At 45.6% G+C, this 15,851-nt stretch overlaps 2 protein-coding genes across 3 annotated transcripts in view; one reads left to right on the top strand and one right to left on the bottom strand.

Moving 5' to 3' along the window:
* Window positions 1-1,092: 1,092 nt before the first annotated feature.
* LOC311356765 (lamin-B3-like) lies at window positions 1,093-9,782 on the bottom strand. Of its 2 annotated transcripts, XM_084476619.1 has the most exons (13): window positions 9,645-9,782; window positions 9,059-9,510; window positions 8,322-8,478; window positions 7,663-7,788; window positions 6,824-6,994; window positions 5,650-5,775; window positions 4,879-5,099; window positions 4,002-4,227; window positions 3,632-3,739; window positions 3,164-3,274; window positions 2,566-2,673; window positions 2,103-2,172; window positions 1,093-1,230 (listed from the first exon to the last, which is right to left on the bottom strand). In XM_084476619.1, exons 2-12 carry the CDS (start codon window positions 9,457-9,459, stop codon window positions 2,134-2,136), a joined length of 1,794 nt encoding a protein of 597 aa, XP_084332745.1. In that variant the 5' UTR covers window positions 9,460-9,510; window positions 9,645-9,782; the 3' UTR covers window positions 1,093-1,230; window positions 2,103-2,133. The 2 variants fall into 2 exon arrangements, with proteins under 2 accessions (XP_084332745.1, XP_084332746.1); XM_084476620.1 differs by lacking the exon at window positions 2,103-2,172 and having other exon boundaries at window positions 1,099-1,230.
* A 1,405-nt stretch (window positions 9,783-11,187) lies between these two features.
* Window positions 11,188-15,851, top strand: part of adamtsl3 (ADAMTS-like 3) — a 133,128-nt gene continuing 128,464 nt past the window's right edge. The window contains exons 1-2 of the mRNA XM_084475755.1: window positions 11,188-11,393; window positions 11,813-11,928. Of these exons, the coding sequence (XP_084331881.1) occupies window positions 11,854-11,928 (75 nt within the window). The 5' untranslated portion in view covers window positions 11,188-11,393; window positions 11,813-11,853. The remainder of the gene's footprint in view (window positions 11,394-11,812; window positions 11,929-15,851) is intronic.

Genomic DNA, 15,851 nt, shown 5'->3' with positions numbered 1-15,851 from the left:
ATTTTGATCAGCAGGGAGCGTAAACTCATTTCAAAACCCTGCACGGACAAAAGGCAGCGAAGGACACATGTTTTGGTTGTTCTTCTGGGGACCAAAGAAACTGGAAGTAGATGCTTTTTTTTTTTTTTTAACTGTCAAAACCTCAACTTAATGGGCAGAATAAAAAAAACAATTTGTTAAGATTGAACATTTCAGAAAACTGCTAGAAGCTGTGAAGGGATTAATTGCACAATTGTTCCATTGACAAGCCTGGACTTTTGGGAACATTGTCATAGAAACAGCTTGCAATCTAATGACAATCAATGAGATGTCTTTCATGTTTGCAATTATTCCTATGGAAGACAACAAACCAGAGCTCAATCGTGGAGTAAACCTTCCTACTACTTTCACGTGGCGGGTCACAGGATTTCCTATCAAGAAGAAATTGTTCCAAATAGCACAACCCATCAAAATGTGCATTCGTATCCAAAGTACTAGAATCATGAGGACTGGCAAGAAGCACTCAGTGTTTACCTTTGTTTAGAAAACTTTATTATGCAATTTATTTACATTTTACGTAGCTTCCTGTAACTCCCACCAGGGTTCAAAAACCTGTAGATGCACACACAGACAATTTAATTAAACCAAGACACTGCGGGAAGAAAATAACTTACGTTTTTTCCTGTAAATATCCAGAATACAGTGATTGAGAAGCAATTGACCCTTTTTTGAATTGTACAAAAATAAATAAAAAAGGTTACGTTTGTGTAAATTAAATTAGTAATTCGTAAGAAGACATCCTACAGACTGCTTATGTTAACAGCTAATTTGGCATTACGTAAATGTTGCAGCTATGACGTACAATACTTTGAGTATAAATACGTTGCAACTTCTCAAAATATTCCATCGCCTACAGTACCTTCAAATAAGTCTAAACAGCAACAGCCTTCTCCATCTCTCTTGGCTTGAGGAGCTTTTCTTTTAAATGCTTTATTGACACCTTAGAGTACAACAGAGGGTTAACAATTCACGCTAGACATGGACAGGGTAAGGAATACGGTGAACAAGACAAGACGCCCAATGTCCAACTGAAGCCCAAATGCTTGTTTGACGCGACCATGGTGTTGACTGTTGCTCATTTTTGATCCAGGACGGAGCAGAATACTAGACTCAAAAGGAGACTGGTCACGTACATAATGGTTCCAAAGAAGATCCTTACATCAGAGCACAGCTGGCCTCCTTGGAGAGCTCCTGGGAAACAGCAACATGACAGTTAGGTTGGTGCCACTGAGGAAAGGCCATTTTATTATGTACAGATAGCAGGAAATCTATCGGTAAAGGTCTGCATTAGCATACGGTAAATCGTGTGGATGCATGGATATCACAGACAAGTGTTGTGATTAAGATAGGCCTTGGACGACACCTTTGCAATTTCAATAACTGATCATTCCCATTAGAGAGAGAGAGAGACATCGCTTCCTCTGACATTTACCTCGCTCCTTAGATCTACACGTTTAGAAACGCTTTGGGAAATACCAATTTGCAAACATAAGCAGGAAAATCAATCCTTTACATATCTATAGATTTCCAACATTTGTATTAAGCCAATTTGTACATCCAAAGCAAATGAGAATGGAATAAGACAGCATTAAGCATCCAAGCCAAGGAGAGTGCCAAATAAGCTTCTTTCATTTTGGGGTTTGTCAGAATGCATAGTTAGTTGTGCCTGTGTACAGAACAAGTCATGACTTTTATGTTATGATTTGCAAAAACTGTAAATGCAGGCATTCATTTAGGGGGCTTTTATGCAAATACAGTGACAAGGAGGCATGCATGCATGCATGCCGCTGCCCCCCTCCCCCCCTACAAACACCCATGCTAAGGATATTTGCAGACTTCTCTTTAACCACGGACCTTTCATCCCAAACCTGAGCTCCTGGACGACTAGTCTTCCTGCAATAGGAGTCCAGGAAAGGACTAGAGAATGGATGAAATGGGCAGAAACGTGTGCATGCACGCACTGCTTTTCCATGAGCATCACGTACGTCCATGCAAACACAAGCCGGGCGGGAGGAAGCTCAAGCATGCTAGCAGAGGGGCCTGCTGCTACAACCGCTCCTCACCTACCACCACGCGGCACCGTGCGGTCCGCCCTCACGACACAGAGCAACATTTCTTTTTTTTCTTCTTTGGCTTCACAGAAGGCAGGCGTGAAGAGAAAAATTGTGTCACACACACACACACAATATTTTAACCGAAACAAAATGCAGATAAACTTGTTTTGGCGGGCAGTTGTACACAATAGTACTTATTATTAGTAGCTGGAATGAGGACTGCGTACGCTATATAGACATGAGTAAAACTTATTTCAGTGCACACAACCCTTTGTGCGCACACTTTTTCCCACCCCAATTATTTATTCCTAGCCAATGTATCCTTCTTCCCAAAGTCCCTTTCTGGGATTAGGACAGGATTCGCAAAATCTTGGGTACTTACTAAGTACCCAGTAACTAAAGTACTTTAAAATGCTAGAAAAAGAAGGTGAAGGTGAAGAATTGGTCCCACATGCAAACACTTCACACACACCTGTCTCCTGAAGTGCTGGATGTTGCTTCCCGCCACACACTCCTCGTCAAACTCCAGCTCCTCGTCCGCTCGGCCCTGCCCACACACTAGCCTGCGCTCCGCCATCTCCTAAACCCCCCACCCCCCCCCCCAGGCCATTCAGCAGACATTAGTGACGGTACCTTAGGTTCTTCTGCCTCTCTCACAGCGAGACATCATGGGGAAATGGCTTCCCCATCTCAGGTACAATACAGCTGCTTTGACTTGGGATGCAGGCGTTATTGTGGGCTGGGGTCATCGGTTGGAGTACAATCAAATGTGTGCATGCGCATGGCTGGCTACTTTCTTTCTATACGAGAAGTGTGCCGAGAAGGTACAATACGTCAGGGTCTGCGTTGAAGAATGACCTCGATACGGGTTCATTTCTGCTTTGTTGTGGGGCCGTGACCCCATTACACATGGCTGACTATGAACACATTCCACTGAAGATTAACCAAATTATTTTTCTATTGTTGGAAAAAAGAAAGAAAGAAAGAAAAAGTGTCGTATCCACATTGCTTGCAGTAGTGTTTTGCCCAGTACCAGTTCAGGCTGGGAGAAGCAGACCTGCTCCAGTTACCTCGTGTTCCGGGTTGAGAAGGATCACCCGGGTGTTTGTGACAGGCCCCCAGCTCCGATGGCCCGGGAGAATCAGGTCCTCCAGGCCGGCTTCGACCCCTGTGGCCCAGATCTACATGAGCGAGAACACACACACACACACACACACACACACATTCATTGTTCCACAACACCTGTCCTTTATATCCTGTTACATTCAGCGGTTTCCTTAATACCCCTTTTTGCCGCACACACACAAAAATGACCATGTGTATAGTTTGTATCATTATTGTACCACTTCTATAGGGCTTGTACAACAGATTGAATCATCGGATTGGGGCACTTTCAGAACAACAAAAACATACTACATAGACATAACTAACATTCCTCTGCTTCCACAATGGATGAGGGTATTGCGATGTGACGTCAGTCTGTACAAGCCCTATAGGGTTAGAGTTTGTTGTAAGCATGCAAAATAATAGCCACTTACAGTGAGTGTGCTACCCCCAGGCAGCATATAGTTAGGAGGGATATGGAAGGAGATGTCCCCAGAGTCTGCGTGAGTTCTACGGACTACCCACCCCCCTAGTGGCTGCTCCTGGAACAGCAGAGGGGAACAGAGAAACATTTAACTACAAAAAATGAAAAAAAAAAGGCATGCAGACAGAAAATTGAAACAATTCAACAGATAAAGAACAGAGATAAAGAACAGTAAACATCCCAAAAAAAGTCACATATAATTTCTGTTCATTAAAGCATTTTACAGTGTTCTGCTGTGAAGTACATCCTATCATGAAGGCAGTCATGATAAAAAAAAACAATAACTACTAATGAGTCAAGGAGGAGAAGCGTTCCAGAACCTCCTGGGAGTCGTTCTTCAGCACCACGTAGTTCCCCTCGGGGTCCACCTCCGCCACGCTCATGCTGCCGCGCGACGCCGCGTGCGTCGACATCTTGTACGCCGGGGAGCTGCCCGACGCGCCCTCGTGTTTGCGCTTCTTGCCCCTGGCCCGACGAGAGCCGTGCTCCCGCGTCGCCGACGCGCCCCCCGCCCCATGCTGGGAGGGACTGGGCGACAGCTGGAGCCTAGGAGAAAATGGGAGAAATTATTACATTAAAAAAAAAAAAAGCACAGAGTAAGAAACCCTCTACTCCGCCACCATCAACATCATCTTCTACCACCACCACCACCTTCCTCTTCCCATCCACCATCGTCATCTTTGCTGCTCCACAATATTGTAATACAACCACGTTCCTCTGCTCTTCAAACGTAATCGCCTACCACCAGCTAACTTTGCTCCAACACCCCCCTCTACGCCCCTCCACCATCTCCTACCACTTTCCTCTGCTCCTCAATCCCCATTTCCTACCAACATGATAACCACCCCCCAATCTCCTACCACCCCCTACTTTCCTCTGCTCCTCCATCATCATCCACCACCATCATCTCCTCCTACCACCACCTCAATCCCCATCTCCTACCAACATGATAACCACCCCCCATCTCCTACCACCCCCTACGTTCCTCTGCTCCTCCATCATCATCCACCACCATCATCTCCTCCTACCACCACCACCTCAATCCCCATCTCCTACCAACATGATAACCACCCCCATCTCCTACCACCCCCTACTTTCCTCTGCTCCTCCATCATCATCCACCACCATCATCTCCTCCTACCACCACCACCAGCTTCTACTGCTCCTCAAGCTGCCACCACACCACCCGCCACTCACCTCTTCTCCTCCACCTCCAGCATCTTCCGGTAGGCGTTGATCTCCATGTCCAGGGCCAGCTTGACGTCCAGCAGGCTCTCGTACTCCTCCAGCTGCCCGAACAGCTGGGCGCGCAGGTCCACCAGCTCCTGCTCCTTCTGGTTCAGCCGCTGGTGCCAGGAGCCGCGCTCCGCGTCCAGGGTGCGCTCCAGCTCCTGCACGCGCCCCTCCAGCAGGCCTTTCTGCAACACACCCAGGGAGGGGTTCACAGGTCGTCACGTCCCGCCAGGGATCGGCCACCATCCCAGCAGGGGGCTTGAGAGGCAGCCTCGGGAAAAGTCCCAACTAGGGCATGGCCGTTTCGGTTCATTTTGTAGTACAAGCAGCACAAGAAAGGGGCGTGTTCCTTTTAGTTTGGCGCTGCATAGACTCAATGAGTTTTGCTGCAGCATTTCGAAGCTGGGGTACTCAAATAAGCACCCGAGTGCTCAAACAAGCATCCGGGTTCTTAATGTGGTACAGCATATTGATAATACTACTGAAGAGTAGCATCACACAATTTATAATTTACTTTTATATTTGACTTATATCTGACCTTGCAAGACACATACAAATCAAAACAAAGAAAATCAAAGCCTAACAGTTCTACAGGTACAATTCCAACGTTTTCTGGAGGGGATAAAAGACATGGGACAATGTTCCACATTTAGTAGGAATTCCTTCATAAAGGGTGGTAGTTGTTGTGGACCACATGCTCTGGGTTGTAGTTGGACCATTGGCTCCTACGCCTACCTCCTTCTGGTACTGTCTGAGCTGAGACCCCAGGGTCTCCATCCGGAGCTTGGTGGTGGTCAGCTCGTCTCGGTTAGTGGACGCCATGTCGTCCTTCTCCAGCATCGACTGCTGGGCGTTCTCCAGCTGGGGCACAGAGTGTAACACACACATACTTTGATTTAGAACTACCGGTGTAGACATGCATTTCAGATGTCAGGCATTTGATCAGATTCTCTCGAAAATCAATTGAAATAACTCGAGGGCATTTCAAAGCTCACTCAATAGTTCAGTGGGTTATATAAAAAAAAAAGTCCTACTGATAGTTGGTTGATGGATCAATCCTTGGCTTCTCTTTAAATATGCTGTATGTGTGCATGCGTTTTTGTGGAGTATGCGTGTGTGTTTTTTCCATGGCACACAACATTTGCATAGCGGCTGAACATCTATAGGCCTTTCACACCGCAAGTCTGACATAATACCCGGTGGGGCTGCATGTGTGAACACAAAAGTCAGAATCCACCCCTCCGGGGTTACTGCTTGTGTTAAGGCCAGACAATTGGAGAATTCACAACAAGCGAGTAGGCGTGTTGCTGACACCGTACTTTTCTCTTGCCTGTATTTTGCCTTCAAACTTCTTTTTGCCTTCCACTGATCGGTCAATATGGATACATCTGAATAAGTGCAGTATTTATATCCACGCAAAAATATCCCGATATACAGAATTCGTAGCCTCACTCGCCAACTTTGATGCGTTGAACACTTTTTGCATCGTGTCCCATACCTACACGTTCTACCCAGTCACCAGCCCTCGCCTAAAGTATACAGAGTATCTCCAGTATGTGGGAACACGTCTGATGTGGCTCATCTCCTGTGGTGGGTTGCCTGTGTGAAACTCCTGATAGAGTTCATGTGTGAAAGAAGGACTACTACTAATACTACTATATTAGATTTATATTCATTTTTTTTAATTTTAGATTATTTAACCTCGAAAACATAGTGCCTTTCAAAACTCAAGGACACTTTACAACGTGGGCTGGAACAAAACAAACTAACTAAATCAAAAATAACAGACGAGCAGAGGGTCCAGAGGTTGGGTGCTGCTACAGTGAATGCTCGGTTGCAATAGGTTCATACTAGTCTTCAGCTGTTGCACCTCTAACTGAAACGTTATATACCTATTACAATAATGTACCTTTGTGGTGAAGTTGCGCTCCAGCTCCTCCTTGTACTGTTTGACCTGCAGGTCGTGGTCCTGGCGGAGTCGCTGCATGGTGTCGGCCAGCTTGCTCTCAAACTCCCTCCTCCGGCCTGACTCCACCTCCACGATGCGGCTCTCATGTCTGCTACGGACGTCCAGGATCTCCTACGGGCATTGAGCAGGCGCTTTTATGCGATGCAACTTAAAAGTGGGGAACACAAATCAAATCAAAAGAGCTACGGCGGGAGTTGCAACAATGAAAATGTATGTACGAATCACCAAGGGCATAACGGCTCCACCTTATGTAGGGATAGAAGACCTCAACCAAAGTGAACTTGTAACTTAATTTAGAGGAGGGAACACAGATTCCTAGTCACATTTTATACATTTGAAAAGGTTCAAGTTAAAAGCAAGGGTAGGCAACTCTGGAGAAACCAGCCAGAGTAGACTATATTATAAAAGAAGACTCTTCCCTTCCTTCAGGCCTCTCTCCAAAGCCACTCCCCAAAAACACATGACTAGATGCCTTAGGTCTGCCTAGCCTTTTGGATGACTCAAGTCATGCTTTGTAGTTTGCCGTCTGGATTTCAAGAGCATTTCAACAAATAGGAAAATATGTGTTTCTAAAATACATTGCCTATCGTCGTTTTAATGCTTTTGCTGATTCATTTTTGTTCCAAGTGTGCTACATTCCATGTGACAGTGTCATAGTTGCTAGTTGGGGAGATAAACAAAGTCCACCATGAAGCTCTGATGTGACCTAGTCTTCCCTCAGGAACTTCACAAATCAACACATATGCGTATGCAATGTGTATGCGTGCGTGGTGCCGTACCTGGTCGCTGATGTTCCTCTGCAGGTCCAGCTGCTCTTTGAGGGACTGCATGCGGTTCTCCAGGTCCACCCTCCTCAGAACCTCCGAGCTCAGCTGGGTCTGGGTCTCCCGGAGCACCACTTCCACCTGGGGACACCAGGGAACACACACCCACAGCACCCTTTAAAACCCTGATGTCTGATGTCTGTCGTGTCCTTTTGTAGAGTTCAATGGTGGGTTTGGAGACTAAACATTTTAAAAAGTGTCCAATATTAGAATATTAGAGCAAGAAGAGAATGCTTTAAACATGGAAATGTGTCAAAATAAATATTTGCTAGCTATTAGTTCTACCGGTTACTCCTCCCAACTACTTTTCACTGTTTTTTGCAAACTAGATTCAGTTTTTTCATAAACCGTGGAGTCACCATTTAGTAGACGTTTGTGTACAAAGCCAATTATACATAGCCTACATTTGTTTTTTTTTTAAAAGGAGCAGGTATGGCTTAGGCATGTTCCTCAGTAATAGATATAGGTAGAAAGTGGACATTGGGGATTGAACCCTAACACTAGTGTATTTGTGGTCTCTATTGCTGTGGATCTTTCAAGACTACAGTCTTGGCTCATGGATTTTGCAACCAGTAGCAAAAGTATGGCTGTTAAGCAAACACGTGATCTCCTACATTGTCCAGCTGTTCTTGGAGCTCAGCGACGTCGCTGGTCAGAGTCTTGTTGTCCCCCAGCACCCTGGTGAACTCTGTGTCCTTGGAGCGGAGGGCCGCCTCCACACTCCTCCACTGGGTCACGGCGTTGGCCAGATCAGCCTCCTTCTTCTGGTTCCTGGGTCAAGACGGTGGGAGAGACATAAAAATACCATTAAGCAATGGCACACTAAAATACATTCATTATCTTAATCCATCTTAACACAGCCTTTCAACAACATTTTTGTATTGTTTCCTTTAGTACCACATGTGGGTCATGGGTCCCCGCTATAAGCATTTCTTGCTTCCTAGGGGTCGTCTTTTCATGCTGCCATCTTTGTTGTTGTTGTCACTGCGTGTTGGATGTATGTATTGTGTTTCATTGTGCTCTGGTATTGTCCTGCACTTTAGCATGAATAAATAAATAAATAAAATACAGAAATAAATACTAATTAATACTAATTAAAAAAATGTTTACATTAACAGAGAAGCATGCACCCACTAGATGCAAGAAAAGTCTGAATGTGTATACATCTCCCCTTGACAAAGCACTTAATTTGCAAGTACAAAAGGTAGACACAGGTATTTATCTCGCTGTACGTGTCCGCACATAAGCACCTGCAGTTTAGAAATATATTCCCCACTTCCACTAATTCATGAAATGCAATGCAAACTGCTTAGTGTCGGTAAGAACGTACAAAATGCATGAGCAGTATCACCTGACTTGTAGTTTCCTATGTTCTTCCTTCACACTCCCACACTCCATTTGCCACCGGGCCCTCTCGTTGGCCAATTCGTCCAGTGACTTCCGGACGTCGGCCAACTCCGCGTCGTACAACCGCCGGACATTGCCCATCTCCCGGGACGTAGTGTCCTCCTTCTCCTCCAGCAGAAGCAGCATAGAAGACCTCTCATTTTCCAATTCTTGCACACGATGTATGTAATTTGCTAGGCGATCGTTCAAGTGTCGAAGACTATCCTTCTCCTGGATGCGGGAGATGCGTGTGGGACTGATGCCGGATTCTGGGAGGCCGTCACCGGAGGGGCCGCGCCGGCCCATGGAGCGCGTGGCCCGGCTAGTGGAGGATGAAGTGGCCGGGGTGGATGTAGCAGAAGCCATGGTGGTGATTGTGGTGGTGGTGGTGGTGTTGGGATAGCGCTCCAGATAAACCTAAATGTTGAATACACACAACACAATGCTAAAGTCACAGCCTGACAATAGCCCTAGAAAAAAACCGTGTCAAACTTCACATTGTAAAAACAACAACAATGGAAATGTCAATCCATAGATGAATAAAGCCCTACCTCTTGCGCACATCAGACGTTTGACTGTAGCGTCACTTGGAGAGGTATGTGATGTGTATGTGGCGAACAAAAGGGAGGTTCTTCATTAAGACGCAGGTGAAACCAATGTAACTTTATGCGCATCGATGTGGAACAACGCGGTGTGCACTGTGCACCACTATAGTGCACAACTCACGTTGTCAGCTGATGTGCGTGATGATGACTCGCAGGAAAGAAATGCCCAGAGCAGCTGATGTCACCATCCGATTACGCGCATTACGCACGGACGTATTTAAGGGTGCAGTAGCGCAATTATCCGAAAGAAATATTTTGGTTACACGGGATTGGACGACAGGACGCTTGTTTGATGTACACCATTTTCTGCAGCCTATCACAATAGTATAGCAAGTGTTAAACCATTATGTTGGCATTTAAAACATTGTGTGGGTCGTCTCTTTAGATAAAACGCCTTCAGGTTTTATTTAATTTTTTTTTTTTCTGCATTTAATTGAAGTTAGTGCCCCACATTTGAACTTGGAGGGGCTTTTACACCACGATGAGCCTATAACTAGAAGAATGAAACACTGTTGCAGTGATTGTTTGCAACATGTTACCACAAGAGGGAGACACATTCCCACAGAAACCTCGAATTGCAATCCTGGAATTCATCCATGCCTTACTTCCTTGACTTATTTTTTCCTCAATCTATTTCACATGATAGCCTATTATTTGTCAGTACTCATCTAACTCCTCATTCCACCCGCCAATCCCCCAAACAAAGTATTATTCATAAAACAAAGTACACCCCCAACAGGCGTAACACACCGCCAACCAGGCTCAGCAAGGAGTTATCATGTGCTCATTAGTGCAAGAAGAAAACTGAGTTCCTTCATTCACTGCCAGCTTCTATTCCTCACCTCACAATTATGACGGGGGCGCGTCGTGCCCTTTGGCAGATACCGGTACGCACTTACCCACCTCTTGCACATCCAGTTGCATGGCGAGTGATATCCACCCCCACCCCGCTTCCTTCTCCGACCCTGGTCCTCCCTGACCGAAACCGCAGGCTTCATGAGCAATAGTACAATAACAACTCATCCTGCATAACTATGCACGATGAGATGTTATTGGGATATAAAGTAAAGATAAAATAAAGAGTTCTGGAAATCAGATGATGCATGCATTGCTTCTGACCATGTGTCCAAATAACACATATATTCGACTATGCTTAATTACAATGTTAATATAAAACATAAAAATGGGTTACTACAGACGGTGGTGGCCAGCCTAAGCTTTATTCAACCAAATAAACTCAAGTATTAAATGTGAGTTTTTACAGCCTATTTGAAACGATCATCATCAACATAATGACCAAGCTTTCCTGGCGATTGCCAGGAAAAAGATTTGGACGTAACTTTTTTTCTTTTTTTTGATTTACTGTGCAGAACCGTGAGGGCAGCCTCTTTCCTTTTTTTTTTTTTTTTCTTGCCTGCGTAACGCGCCCAACTTGTGTCGCCTCAGATCGCTCCTGGACGAGCTGTGCGCTACAGAGCGGAGGAGAGACTTCACCGGAGCACCGCTCACAGCGAGCCTGTCTGCCCGCCACACAGTTGGCCACATTTATTCACTTTCCCAGCGACACATTCGCCTCATGATCTCATGATAGAAAGGACGGGGAATCGTGGCAAGTGGCAAAGCAGTATTATTTTTTTCTTGATGAGAAATCACCGATGTGGATCACCCCAATGAGCGCATTGCACTTCCCATAAGGTAGGTAAGCCTTTCTATTTCTCCCGAAGCAGTGACCGAACGCCCAGGCAGCCCCTGCTTTACTTACTATAATAATAAGCTGAATAAAATACGTTCAGCAAACGTGATTTATTGAGCGATTTGTTGTTGGCTCCAAAAAATATATTCAGTTGGATTATGTGCCACCCCTTGACGCGGATGATGCGCATAATTCTTGGTTCAGGGAGATGGTTAAGTAGCTGTTGTCGGTTTACATTTGGAAACTAAAACTTGACCACAGAGAAGGTGAACACAACATATTTATATTCAGGGTTCGTTCTCTTTTAGGAGGTGTTATCAGCGGGGGAATTGTAATGTCGATGCTCTAAAGATGACTTAATGGCCGTTTAACGAACAACCAATTTCTACACCAATATTTGAAACCATAATCTGTCCCACAGGTTGAAGGCAACCTTGTGATTAAACCACCATATCCCGGGGAATGATGGAGACTTCAAACTTAATCTGTCTCGCCTGGAAGGCTGCGATAGCCCTCTCGCTTCTTCCCCTTGTCCAGGTAGGTAAAGGATGGATGGACGGACAGATGGATTGGTGTGAAGCTGGTCTGACGGATGGCTGGTTGTCACATAATCGTTGTTGCACAGCTAAACATCTGATTCCATATATGGTTAGACCGGATGGCCTAATATATTGTCATATGGTTCAGGTCCAGTGAACAATATTTGTTTTCCCTTTGTTTATTCTTTGGATATATGAGTTAATTTGATAAACCTGTGCTGCATTTTACCAATGTCCTCATCAAGTGCTTGTGTGAAATTAGAATTTGTCTCAGGACATTTTTTTTGGGCTTTGTCTCTTGCTAAACCTTTATTGATTTGCACGGGTCAAGCAGCTCATGGCCAGTAGGGAAATGTAGCTGGATTTCAATGTGTTGATTTGGCAGTCACTCCGTTGGTGAAGCAATTGCAAAAGTCTTCTACTTCAGAGTCAGGCTCTGTCTTCCGTGCTGTGCAAGAGAACAACAGGGTGTGTTGAAGTTTAGTGCAGGCCAGTGGAGACAGAAGAAAACATGTTTGATGGATTTTTTTAATTTACATTTGCTTTGAAATGGTTTTGATCGGACATGCACATTCAAATGGCTTCCAACAAAGCTTAATGGACATGGGGGTTGTAATTCATATTTTTCATGAAGAATGGCCTCCAAAACACTGACAGGAAACTCAGGACGCAACGGACCATGGTATCAATCTATGTGCACACATTGAAACATCAAAGTATGTTCGGCCAAGAAAGCAGTAACCAACAGTACAATCTTGTTCATGTGCGCCTGTTTGCCTGATGTAATTGAATCCTCCTCTCCTCTCCTCGTTCCGTCCCCTCCCTCTCCTCTTCTCTCACATCCACTCCTCTCCTCTTCTCTCCCCTCCTCCCCCATTCCCTCCTCTCTGTTACTCTCCTATCACAGCCACTACTTTCCTTCTCTCCTCCTCTCCCATCCTCTCCCCTTCTCTCCCTTCCTCTCCCCTACTCTCCTCTCACAGCCACGACTTTCCTTCTCTCCCCTCCTCTCCCCTTCTCTCCTCTCCTCCTCTCAACTCCTCTCCTCTTCTCTCCGCCTCTTGACTCCTCCCCCCTCTCTCCTCCTCTCCTCCCCTCTCCTCATCTCTTATGTGCTCTCTCCTCTCCTCATATCCTTCCCTTTCTTCTCCTCTCCTCCCCTGCCTCTTGTGGTCTCGTCTCTCTAGTGGTCTTGTCTCTTCTCATATCCTCCCTTCTCTCATTCCCCCCCCCTCCTCTCCTCTCTTCCACGCACTTTTTTGTGTTCTCTCTACCATTTCCCATGTTTGACTGTCCTCGCTTGATTTACATCCACGAGAGTGGTACACAGGGGGACCATTAAAAGGGAAATAAGTTTAGAACAATGAAAGCCACTTGTGTGTCCATGGGGGAGGAGGGGGGAGGAGGAGGAGGAGGAGGAGGAGGAGGAGGAGGGGGGGGGGGGGGTGGGGGTGCACAGGTGTTTCTGGTAATGTCTTCAAACCATCTGCTTCCCAATACTTTGGAAGTGAAAATATCAGTTACACACACACACACACACACACACACACACACACACACACACACACACACACACACACACACACACACACACACACACACACACACACACACACACACACCTGACCTGGTAGTAGCTACACTGAGTAGTACACCTGCCAAGGGAGCAAGGGGGGAAGGGGGGAGGGGGGGGTATGCACTCCAGCACCTGTGGCTCTGTTTCCATTCACAACATGTGGTTGCAAAGGAAAGGAGCACAGAGGAGCAGTGTGTGTGTGAGTGTATGTATGTGCAAGTGTGTGTGTGTTTGTGTGTAAGCGTGTGTGTATGTGTGTTTTTTTGTTTTTGTGTTTTTTCCAGATTTTGAGAGAGGGAGAGAGAGAGAGAGAGAGTTGGTAGGTCTGCTAGAACAATCTTGTGTCTCTGCTTTTTTATTGTTTTGCTGTAATTAATGTATATCCTGGCACATTTGTGTTTGCTACAAACAAAATGGACAGATTTGTTGCAGAATCATGCAGAATAACACCAGTTAACGTGTGTGGTCCAAAAGCTCCCTTACCCTTATGGGCAGAATGTAGTTCTCCTATGACTTATTCTGTTATCATTACTTTACTGTAATTACTATTCAGTCATTTATCAGATGCTTGATTTCTGATATATCGTCATTCAGAAGCATCCTCCAGAGTTCAGGTCCAGGGCCGTGCATGGACATCATGAGGGGCAGTGGCTCAAGAAAATTTAAGAGGACCCCCTACCCAGATAGTTAAAGAGCAAGAATTCTCTGTTCTAAGGATGAGCATTTCAGATATATTCAGAACAATTAGATTTTAAACAACAGCATACGCAGTCCTAAAAACGACAACAATAAAACTACTATTAATGTGCAAATGTTTTTGGCCAGAGGGTTCTTGGCCAATGAGGCCCAAGGGCCAGTAGCCTGGTCCCCTATAGCCGTGCCCTTGTGCCTGCTACTTGTAATCTGTGGACAGTGAGGATCAATTCTGGACCTTTTGTCCCCCTAGCAAAGACACTATCCGGCCCTCGATGTAATTAGGGTAATGTCTTCTGGATTATCTATTAAGCGATCTCTCACCTAATTACAGAGAAATAGCCGTTGAGATTTCTAATGGAACATATAGTCTAATTGGTTAATTCATCGTGTACGGTTGAAGGCACATACCAAGCCTTCTTCAGGACATGATTTGGGAGCACATGTCGATACATTGTCGTTTCCTGCCATTATCCTCCACAACAATAAGCAGAGAATGCTAAGATATAGGAGCGCAGGCAGGGGAGAATGACAGACGGAAACCGAAAACCAATACAAAGGTGAGAAACAGAGAAAGGCCACAAGTCACCACCGTGTAAAAAAACAACAACCCTCTGTTGTGCCTGTCAGTTGCCTTCAATTTCCTGTTTGCCGTCCACTTCCTTCCTGGTGCCATGCGGGGCGACGTCCTGTCATCCTTTTTAGGCCTTGTACCAAACTCTTGTTTTCCCAGGAAACGCTTTAAGAAAGCAACCCCCATCAACCCCCTCTCAAGCCGTCCCCGTGCCTACATCATTCACCAGCCCCGCGCCAACCGCCGTACAGAAGTACAAACACTCACTTACTCACATACAAGAGCACATACGCACGCACACACACAAGCACACACGCCGGATGAGGTCATTAAGGCTTGTTTCCTGTTGCTTTCTTCCAAAACTGTTTTTTCTTTGACAGTGAGCAGGTAGGAGCTCTTGGTACTGAGAAAAATCGTCGCGGAAACACACTGAACCCACCTCTGCTGGACCCGATGACACCCACGTTTCATTCCAGAGAACAGATGCACTTTAAGAAGCTTCCACGAGCCAGAAGGATGATTGCTGTCTGTCTTTAGTTCCCATAAGTGCTCAGATTTCAGCACATTCATGTTCAACACTGAGATTTCATGTAAGTAGCGGAAGGATGGTAGACAATGAACAAGATCTCAACTGATTTGAAAAGCCACAGTGGGGGATTGTTAACAGTTTTCAAGATGACTCTCAAATCCTGGCTGCTGGCTGTGTTCGATTTTTATCTTCTGGTCACATCACAAACCCCATCAGCCAACCACATCTCCCGTCCCCCTGGACGTGACTGCATCAAGATCCAATATAACACAGGCCTCAGAATTACTAGACAGAGGGATTGAGGCGAAGGAAAAAAAGAAAGAGATTTCCATATTGGTTTGTGGAGGCTTTGCGGTTTAGCCGAATTCAGGCCTGTCCAAAACTTGTTCCGTCTGGCAAAAAAACATTTAGAAAAAGTGTTCCCCTCATTCCGGTGAAGTATGGCAGAAATTAGTTCTACATCTCTGTATGGACTTCCAGGAGACTATGCTAATCACCCTCTGTGGTCCTACCCTGCCATGGAACCTTATCTAGGGTGCACATCAGGGA

The sequence above is a fragment of the Micromesistius poutassou genome (genome assembly GCF_964030765.1).
Source record: "Micromesistius poutassou genome assembly, chromosome: 12".
Lineage (NCBI taxonomy): Eukaryota > Metazoa > Chordata > Actinopteri > Gadiformes > Gadidae > Micromesistius > Micromesistius poutassou.
Note: the sequence above shows the minus strand (reverse complement) of the source record. Positions and strands in the feature narration are given on the sequence as shown.